The sequence below is a fragment of the Populus alba genome, chromosome 17 (genome assembly GCF_005239225.2).
Source record: "Populus alba chromosome 17, ASM523922v2, whole genome shotgun sequence".
Taxonomy (NCBI): domain Eukaryota; kingdom Viridiplantae; phylum Streptophyta; class Magnoliopsida; order Malpighiales; family Salicaceae; genus Populus; species Populus alba.
This window is the reverse complement of record NC_133300.1, coordinates 7865393-7876035: the sequence shown is the minus strand read 5'-3', so window position 1 is coordinate 7876035 and position 10643 is coordinate 7865393. Positions and strand designations below refer to the sequence as shown.

Sequence of the window (10643 nt, the reverse complement as noted above, 5' to 3'; positions counted from 1 at the left end):
TTGTCTAATTTTATCTTGATTAATAAATTTAAAGAAGATATACAATTATATTTAAATCTGAAACTTAAAAAATAAAAATAAAAATAAAATTATTATAGATATCATGATAATAAATATTGAGATACTAACACTTTATAATTATCAATTTTACATATCCAAATTCATTTAATTATTAAACAAATATAACTTAAATAACTTCATATGTTCTTTTATTAAATTGGTTATTATTTTTACTCAAATTTTTAAATTAATTTTTGTATAAAATATAAAATATTTAAAAATCTTACAAAATTACCGTATCAGTATCATATCGTATCCATATATATACAACTTTATATGGCTCATCTCATTTTCTCGCGTGTAACTTCCGTAGAGAAACGAAAGAAATAAAAGAAACCCCTCTTTCTCTCTCTCTTAACTAGAACAGCAGCAGCAGCTAAGACAGAAAAAACTCAGATAGACAGACACTTGAAAAAAATCAAATCTTATTATTGTTTCACTTCACGAAATTCTATAAAGAAAGGGAAAGATCTTGTTCCTCTACAATAATAATGCTCTGTTTGTTGTAGCGGACAAGGTAATCCGATTGATAGGTTGATTTCAGACAACTCCTTTTTTCTTGGTCTGAATTGTGTATGATTTGTTTTCTTCAAGTCTAATCTATGAATCAAGCTTTCTTTTTGGCTTTTGATCGATACCCATTTCCAATTAGGTACTAAAACGAAAAGGGCTTCTCTTATATTCCCTTTATTCTCTATATATTCGACAAGTTTCTTTGTTGTTTTTTCTTTCTGGGGCTGTTTTTGGAGCTGAACTTAAGGGTTTTTGGGGTTTGAGAACTGGATTTTGTGTGCTTATTGGGAAGTTTGTATTCGTCTGTTTTTGTAGGGTTTTGCTGGATCTTAATTGGGAACTTATTGAATTACTTGATTTTGGACTATTTAGGGTTTTTATTCAAGAGCAAAGCAGGAAATGAGCTGTCTTTCAAGTGATTGGAGTGGTGGATTGGACAATATTTGCACGTCATTAATATGAAAATATTGTTGAGCATTGCTTGTTTTTGGGCATGGAAGAGGATTGTGCATTTATGATTGTCTGGTAGTGATCAAGAATCAGTTTTATTTTTATTTTTATTTCTGTACTTGAGGGTAAAGGTTTCTGGGTTTTGGATGTTTTGTGCTTGATCTTGAACTTGGGAATGGTTTGTGTATTAGAGTTTGGTTTTAAGGGAAAGGAGGTGACAGTTCTTTGTTGGCACAGAAGGCAACACAGAAAATCAGATTGTGGCGGATAATTTCTTTTCTCAAGAAGCCTTTGGTTTAACATAATTTAAGTAAAGTTCTTCAAGAACTCAAACTCGTACAACTGAGTTTTTGTTGAATTATTGCAGTGTAGTGTAGTATACTAGCAGATTCATCGAGCGGATTAGTTTAGGGCTTTTTTTTTATAGAAGTTAATTGTTTTGAACGGTAAAGTGCTGTATTCCAGTGACATTGAAATTAATTTCCTGTGAATTCTGTCTCACCAGTGTGTGCATTACAGTGAAGGGCATTGGTGGGTTTGGAACTTGTGGCTATTGGATGTGATATAGAAGTTCATGGAGAAGTGTTGAACCTGGAAATGAATGTGGGGACATGGTGCATGGAGAGGAGCATAGTTACTGGTCCATTCCCTTTTTGGAACTGTGCTGTGGGAAAGTAATTCAATCATTTTCTTCGTTGAAAGGCGTTGCTGTTTTGTGTTTTGGGATTCTGTTCAATGTCGCGTTGCTTTCCATTCCCACCACCAGGATATGAAAAGAAGGCCAGGAGTGATGATTTTGACCTACTAAAAAAGGTTAATACACTTGCCTTTTACTGAATCACATTGCATAATTGGCTTGATATTTATTAGAGCCATTAAAAGGAATTCTTTTCTGATTCACATTTAATTGAAACAATCCCATATGGAGAGTTCATGTGTAAATCATTGGTTCAAGTCTTTGCTCTGTTAATGCTATATGGAGAGTGAGCCAGTAATTGCCTATGTCTATAATAATAGTAATAAAGATTCTTACAAGCTGAAACTAAGCAATAAATATGGGATCAGAACATACACCTTCTGGTGGTGGCTCCAATTAAAGTGTTCATGTAGTGTCTACTTTTTGCTTGCATCTATTCTCCCAGGAAAATGTGATTAGCTAACCTGCCTTAAATGAGGGATTCAGGGGTTGGTTGTTAACTAGCAAGCTCTTGGTGCTAGAGTTCTTAAGTAAATCTTTGTTTTTTTGCTATTCCTGTTTCAGAAAATCCCATTTGAAATGGATGGATTAATTGCATGTATCTACAATTTCTATTGAAAATTCGGGGAGATGAGGTTTGCAGGTCTCTTAGTGAATTTAACTGGCCTCTTTTACCTTGTCAAGTTTAAGTCTAAAAAGAAAATGGGCTAGCAAAACTAAAAATAAAAAACAATGGTTTTGCTGTTTTATTTTTGTTTGGCATTCATCACTCACTTTTGAAGATGCACAGGCTGCTGAATTCACCAAGAACACAAATTTCAGCAATTTATAACTCTCCATGTAAATGCTTTAATTTATATGTACCATGAGTCATTGTTGCTGATGAATTGAAAGATCAAATGTGGAGATTTGTCTCTTGCATGCTCCATAGATTTGCCTCTGCTAGTGGAATTGTTTTGATGGATGGACGGATTGATTTTTTACCTTTGTTTTTTCTTATAGATTTTCTGGAGTAATTTTTTTGTGTTTATATATCAGTATATGATGCTACACCATAATCGTAGTAGTTTATTTTCTTGCTGATATTTGGCTCTGTGGCCATTTATATCACTTACAAGTTTTATGATCTTTCTATTTTTGTTCCTATATTTGGGGTGCATAGAGATTTTTGTATTTCTACAATACCTGTTTCAACATGTAAGGTTGCAGGTATTGGAGCTAGATTCCAGATGTGTGCTCTTTGCTTCAAATATTGGAATCCTGTTCATTGTATAAGCATCGCATAGGCATGTTCTCAATGAGCTTTTATGTTTGGGATTGTAATGGTTTCTTTCGTCTGATAGTTTCAGACTTTTAGTGTCCAGAAAGAAATAGAAAGATGCTGTTATGATATATTTAAGCTACTTTTGCACGAGAAAAGGATGGAAATATCTTTGCCTGGGATAGGGTTTCTGTTTGGGACGGATAAGATGATTAGACTTTTGAATTTGTATTTCATAAGGTCCCCCCTTTCCTTGCTGCAATTTGTAGAGGTTTTGGCAAAAAGAAATGTTTGTGTGGATTATTTCTGGTATTTCTGTGTATAAGGCTCTTGCTTGCTCATGGGTGTTTCTTATCTCTTTCATCTCTCTGACCTCTGTTCTTGTAATGTTTTTTATCATGTTGAAGTTGGCAACTGATAATGATTACGTGCCACCATTTGGGGACACAAGAGTTACCAGGCATTCTGCTTATTTCATGGATAAAACTTAGGGCAGGCTTCAACATCGAAGTTTTGATTTGTCTTGTTTGGGTTTTATTTTCAAGTTTTTGGTAGTGAAAGGGTTGAATATATATTTTACATGATATGACTATGTAATGGGTTCCAGTATAATCGGTGAAGATACCCTGTCTCTGATTCTCTTGAGTTGAATGATTTATTATTACTTTCCGGGCTTTTCAGGAGGACAAAGAGAAGAAGAACAAGGAGAAGAAAGATAAAGAAAGGAGACTAGATAAAGAAAAGAAGGAGAAAGATAGGAGTGATGGAAAGCATAGGGATAAGAAAGACAAAAAGGAAAAGCATAGAGAGAAAAAAGAGAAGGATAGAGACAAGGATAAAGACAAAAGTAGTGCCTCAGATGAAAAGAGACTTCTGGGGCAAGCTATGCTTAACAATGGAGGAGACAGAGCCTCAGATGAAAGGAAACTTCCTGGGCAATCTAATGGTGGAGAGGTGTGCACTCAGAAGAGGAAGGAAAGGGATCTGGATAAAAATAGTATCTCTGGTGACAAAAAAACTGCTGGACAGTTTTCAGGTTATAACGGTCAGAAGCTCATTCAAAACAGCAATTTGTCTCACCAACCTAAGGAGTCCATTCAAAACAGTAATTTGTCTCACCAACCTAAGGAGTCCAAATTTGTACAACAGCTGGGCAAGAGGGCCAGAGAGGAAGACAGAAAGCAGTTCTTTGAGAAGTTCACTGATACAGATGCAAAAAGAGATGAGGGAATGGTTAGACCGGTGGCAAAGGCCCCTGGCAATTGGGTTGAAGGAAAAGAAAAGAACAAGAGAGATGATGATAGAACAGTGGATGGGCAAGGAATCAGGGATGAGACAAGATTTACTGCAAGTGCTCAGAGCATTTCTGGAACATTCAAGGCTAAAATTGATGGAATGCCAAGATCACTGGAGAAAGAAAATGAGAAGAAGATGGAAGGGAAAGATAAGACCAAACAAAAGGAAAGCCAGGATAAACGTAAAAATAAAGAGAAAAAAAGCAAAGAGAAGGATAAAGTCAGGGATAAAGAGAAGAAAAAAGAGGAGAAAGCTAAGGAGAAAAGCGAGCATAAGATGAAAGAGCCAGTTAAATTGAAGGAAAGCAATATGTTTGACCTTGTAGGTGACCATACTGTAAAAAGCTCACATCTTCTCAAGGAGAGCACTAATAGTGTTGTTGGTGATATAAAGATCAAGAAACGAAAGGACTCTGACACAAATGGACTTTTGCATGGTGAGTCAAAGTCAAATGATATTGTTAAATCTTGTTAACAAATGTACTTTTAACCAGATTCTGGTGGGTCTATCACATTCTTAAAGGATTCAAGTTTAGATATTGATTGACCAGAAACTTTTTCAACGAGATTAATCTATCATGTCTAGCAAGTCCAAACTAATCTGTCTTTTTTATCGGCTAATGCATTCTGTTTCCTTTTGATTTCTGTTGCAGCTGATGATATTAAGCCTAATAAGTTGCCAAGGCCTACTTCCTTGCCTGTATCAGCTGAGAATGGAAGAATGTTGGGAACTTGCAAAATTCCCACCGCAGTTATACAAGGTAGGCAGGAGGCTGTCAATAGCGATAAGGTGGATAGTAAAGAACAGAAGATAAATGGTTTGATAGAAGCTCTAGCTCCACCCATCACCTCATCGACCCATCCGCTATCAGTCTCTTTAACAAAGTCTTTAACAAAACCTTCACATTCAACTGCACAAACTGATCAAATAGCTGAAGTGTCTAGGAAACAACCCCATCCAGATTCCAAGTACCTTCTTGAGGTGCTTACAGTACCCAAAATGGAAGAGCTGCCGGATTTTGAGGACCAACAATGGCTTTTTCAGAGTACTAATGTCCCATCAAAGAAGCTCCAGGTTGGGTTTTCAGGGATTGACGAGACACAACAGGTTTGGTCAGAAGCTCTGCAGATTGGGTCGGCTGATGTTTATGCACTGCCATACGTTATTCCCTATTGATGATTTATGCAGTTGGATATGGTTGGCCATCCTGCACCGTCTAATGTTATAGACCCTCCATATGACCGCTCTGAGGAGAGGAATAGCAGCATCTGGGCCTTGGGTTGGTTATTTGATTCTCAAGCTGCTATTTTCTGATACTTTGGACAGTTTGGTCTGCAACTGCCTCATTTTAGAGACAGTAGCGATGTGCATTCGTCAACTGCCTGACTTTTGGAAAGTTGGTGGATGCAAATGATATCGAACATCATTGCATACTGGAGGGCGGGATATTCCTCCTGGCACAGAATCACTAATTCTTTCAGAAAAAGCTACCGAGCAGGGATTGCTTGGTAGAGAGATGCATAAGCTTGTGCAATTTTATCTTGTTTGCCTAAAGCCTAGTGCTTTCTAGTTGAAAATGTAAAGGAAAATGGCTGTGGTCTTGGCAACTCCACGACAATTTTGATTTGTAACATACAAGGCTTATTTACAGGAAATGTCAGATAGAAGAAAAGGTAGTAGCATTCATTTATCCACCTCTCTTGTTACTGTTTTTCATGTTTTCATCATGTTTTACAACCTTTGATGCTCACCGGGAAGGCATTTTTTGGTCTTCTGGTTTATATCCCCTATCTCGTTTTGTTTCGCTTTTGTTTCAAGTACGTGAATATTTGTAGTATTGACACGCCGTGGTAATGATATCCACTGTTAGCTTAGAAATTTCTGGTGAAATAGAGTCTCCGGCGCAGTGCAACGTAAAACGGGCAGAAGGTTTTAATTTATTTTGCATATATAAGAAAAGGTCACGGTTTTGAAACAATAATGCTCTATCAAAACTATAATCCAGCTACCTTGCAGTCGCTTCAAAATAATAAAATTAGGAAGAAAAATTTGGCACTCTTAATATCTTAAGAACATCCCTAATACATGTATAAATTTCATAGTCAAATCATTTGGAACTAAATCATATGCTAATATATGTTTCCTTAGTAGCCTATTTGGAACCAAATTAACAAAAACACCAAAATGTGCAGGTAAATCACTATGCACACTCACATAATACTATTGACTCTAATAGGAAAATTATGCTTTTACCCTTAGTTGAGAAAATTAGATGCCTTAGGTTTGGAGATAATTTAGTTTTTTTTAATGATTTATTGGTCATTAAGGAATTATCCACATGTATATGCATCATTTCAACATTTTTTTACGTTAGTAAAGTGATTGATTTATCTCTAAGTAAAAAAAAAAAAAAAACAAAGAATTGTTGCCAAAGGGTATTTATTTATTTTTATTTTTTTAAAATAGTGAATAACGATTCTTGCTCTTGGCATCAAAAAAACATAAGACATGCATTTAGGGACATGGGTTTTTTTTTTTAATTCTAGATTCATAAAGGGTATTTCGTTTTTTTGCATTGAATAGTTAATTTTTAGATTTACAAAGCTGATAACACATGATCTTCATACACTAGCATGTAGGAGGTGTCTAAGTTATTTAAGTGGCATGTGCGGCGTATCCTAGTGGTCAAATTTGCCCTTCCACCAAGTCGATGAAAGCACTACTATATTCTCTTTCTTATGGTGCATATAATATATATTTTCAATTCAATCCTTATTCTTTAAACTTCTAATTTTTTTTTCATTGGCTCTTTTTATTAAAGTTTTATTGGTTTACAATTTTATCATTCAATCGAAGTTTATGGCCAATTCGGTTCTTATTCTTTTGATTTTTTTTCTTTTGCAAAAGTTTTTTTTCCCCTCAAATCAAAATTTTGTTGTTGCCTCTAATTTATTTTCTATTTTGATTTCACCCTTATTCTTTTAATTATATTTTTTTGTTTTAAATCTTTTTGTATAATTAATTTTTTTTTTCTAATTTCATCATTCAAAGTTAGATTTGTTGGGGATTGGGCTTCTTGAATTTTCAATTTATGATGCTTCCAGTATAATGATCTTAAGTCACTAGTTTGAAAAGTTAACATAGATTGATATTTTTTTTTTAACTTTTTTCTTTTTCAATTTCATTGTTTGACATTAATTTTTTTTTCTTAAAAAAAAGATGGGTTTAATGGTTTTCCTCAATTTCTTTTCTATCAAGTTATCTCGATATCAAGACCTGAGCCAATGGTTTTACTAGTTAACCCGGGTTAGTTTGCTCTCTATTACCCAGGTTACATTTCTATTACGCTAACTCCTGTAGATTGGGTTTTTTTTTTAAAAAAAAAATTTCATATTTCTAAGGGTTTTTTTTCCAAGTTATTGTTTTTTTTATATATATAATATGATTGAGATACCATTTATATTTGTATCACATCTTATTTATTTGAAAGACTTCAATAATTTTATATTTGTCTTCTCTTATTTAGTTGTATATAAAAAGTTTAGAGAATGACAACGCATGTTTGAATTTTATTTGTGACCCTAAATAAACATTTGGAATTGAAAGTTCATTTGTAAAGGTATGTACAACATATGGTTCTCATTCAAAGGAGAAAGTTACATTATAATATGTGGAATGTGAATAAATCATGCTTGCTCTATAGGATTTATTGTCACGATTCATGAATTAAAACTCCCTTGTTTTGGGTATAAGGATATTGCATAAATGGAAAAAACAAATTGAGGATTTATCAATATTAAATTGGTACTTATTAAGCATTGAATGGGCAAGTAGAAGAATATTAACTATTTTTTAATTTTTAAAATTAAAGTGTTATCTATTTAAATAATGAATTTTCACATTAAATAATTTTATTTTGGTACATGTTAAATGTTCATACAATTATATAATAACTTTTAATTTAATGGGGAAGAAAATTAAGAAAAATAATATACATGAAATTATTTTCATATAAAAAAAAGTATTTTTAGTCTAACAAGAAAGTTTATGATCTTTTCATCAAATGCTAGGATTCTAAAATTTGGTATATGCACATAATCTGTTATTTATTTATTTATAAAGAAAGCTTTTTATGATATATAAAGATCAAATTATTTTTATAATAAGTAGGTAACAATGCATTCTTGACATGAAAAAAAAAATGTTTTACTTCAAGAAACAATCGAGAGACGCCATTGCGTTAGCAAAATTTTTATTTTTTTAATTATTTTTATCAAGATTCTCTTTACTTAAGACTTCTTTTTTTATTTATGTATTCCTTTTTTATATATAAAACATATTTTTTTTTATTCATAGCATAGTTGTCATGATTTGAAAAACAAGTTTTAATTAAAAAAATAAAAAAAATTATATCTTGATAGTTTTTATGCCATTGTATGCAAAAATAAAAGAATAATTAATATGAGAGAATTGTATAAAAAATAATAATTAAAAAAATAAATATTTTATTTTTATTGAATATTCATGAGAAAGTTTTAAAAAGATTTATGAATATCAATTTTATATATAATTATTCTTGTTGCTGACATTATCATAAAAAAGATTTAATCTTGTTTGAAAAATATGGTATAATCAAATAATTATTTTAAAATATAATTATAATTATTTTATTTGAAAATAAATTTATTTAAGAATATTAAAAAAGAAGGAAAATTAAATGAAATAGGAAAAAAAAATGGGGAAAGGCCAAAAGATTCAAGCCTAGTTTGTGTCTTAGATTTGAAAGGATGTCAATTGCATCTTGGTTTGTAGGTTTAGGTGTGTCTAGGCTTAGAGTGGAGCCGTATGAATTGTTTTTCTATATATATCATTCATAACAAGACTTTTTTTTTGGCATAATTAATGATTGAAAATTATGTCCAAGTTATTTGACTACTAAAATCTAATTTTCAACTTGTTTTTATTTAAAAATATTAAAAACACATGTTAGAAATCTCCATGACCTTATTTCTAACCCTAAAACACACTTTTAAGAGTATAAAAACTCAAAATCAAAACACTTTTTTTTTTAATTTTAATCTATTTTTTCTAATATTATTAATTTTTTTAAAAATAAACTCATTAATATCAAGATAGGCATTTTTTTGTGATTGAAATATAACCCATCAAAAGGTTTCCCTTCTCTTTCTCTTTAATGTTTCACTATCTCCACTATGAATTATCAATAATTATTAAAATAATTAAAATATAAATTATAAAATATAACAATGAAAGTTAGATTAAAATAATTTTTTATTTTAAAATATATTGAAATAATATATTATTATTATTTTTTAATTTATTTTTAACATGGTCACATCAAAATAATAAAACAAATTATTTTCAAACAAAAAAATTTATTTTTTTCAAAAACAATTTTTGAAATAATATTTTATTATTTTTTAAAATTTATTTTTGATATCAACACATCAAATTAATACAAAAATAAAAAAATATTTTTTTAAAAAATAAAAATAATAATTAAAAAAAAACATATTTTAAACACAAAAACTGCTATCATCAAAAGCGGTCCACTAATCAATGTGACCACGAGGCCCTTTAAGACAAAAGAACAACACTCGAATCCAGAAAGGAAATTACAACAACATTGAACATACATCAAGATGTGGTGGGCCTGTCCTCCAACCAAGTTGCCAGATGTTTCAATCGTGACTTCCGAGAACTGACCAAGAAATAGACTCCTCTTCAATCTCTCCACCACCAGCTACTTGCCATGCCCGTTCATGAGAGATATTTCATTTTCAGGAGGTTGCATTGCCACACATGCTTACAAGCCACGCAGAAACCCCTTTCAATAATGATGTTGATGCCCCTTTTTTTCCTCTCCTCCAAAATTATACACAGCGCAATAATTTTGATGCTGTTTGGCCACAGCAGGACTTCAGATAAGGATGCTCGTCGCAATCCAGCCAGCAAATGTTCATCTCTCTCTCTCTCTCTCTCTCTCTCTATATATATATATATATATATATATATATATATATATATAATTAAATTTCGTAGGAAATCAGGGAGCGAGACTGGAAAACAAAATAGCAGAAGTAAGGGAGCGACGCAAGAAAACATTGAATCAAGATTCTCTATCTAGAATAACTTTATGATGGAAAAGATGGGGGGAAAAGAGATGAGCAAAATGTGGCCTCTAATGGAGGATAAGACTGAGTTACATATATCCAAGCTTTTCAAAAGCATTCTCCATAAAACCTGAACCTGACAGGTATAATTTTACATGAATCTCAGCACTCTGCAAACAGAAAACACAAGATAAATAAAAAAGGAGGGGGAGGGGGGACAAAATGAAAGAAA

General features: G+C 32.0%; 1 protein-coding gene across 9 annotated transcripts; it reads left to right on the top strand.

The window, feature by feature from the left end:
- The first annotated feature begins 364 nt into the window (after window positions 1-364).
- On the top strand, window positions 365-5971 carry LOC118048702 (uncharacterized). 9 transcript variants are annotated; one of them, XM_035058500.2, is made up of 4 exons: window positions 365-577; window positions 1543-1836; window positions 3663-4713; window positions 4930-5971. In XM_035058500.2, the coding sequence occupies exons 2-4, from the start codon at window positions 1759-1761 to the stop codon at window positions 5451-5453; spliced, it is 1653 nt and encodes a 550-aa protein (XP_034914391.1). In that variant the 5' UTR covers window positions 365-577; window positions 1543-1758; the 3' UTR covers window positions 5454-5971. The 9 variants fall into 9 exon arrangements, with proteins under 9 accessions (XP_034914391.1, XP_034914389.1, XP_034914383.1 ...); XM_035058498.2 differs by having other exon boundaries at window positions 1529-1836; XM_035058492.2 differs by having other exon boundaries at window positions 946-1836.
- The last annotated feature ends 4672 nt before the right edge of the window (window positions 5972-10643 follow it).

Coding starts and splice junctions, on each gene's coding strand:
- LOC118048702 (XM_035058500.2), top strand. CDS start 1,759: ATGTCGCGTTGCTTTCCATTCCCACCACCAGGATATGAAAAGAAGGCC. Junction 1,837..3,662: donor ATTTTGACCTACTAAAAAAG/GTTAATACACTT, acceptor CGGGCTTTTCAG/GAGGACAAAGAGAAGAAGAA. Junction 4,714..4,929: donor CACAAATGGACTTTTGCATG/GTGAGTCAAAGT, acceptor TTTCTGTTGCAG/CTGATGATATTAAGCCTAAT.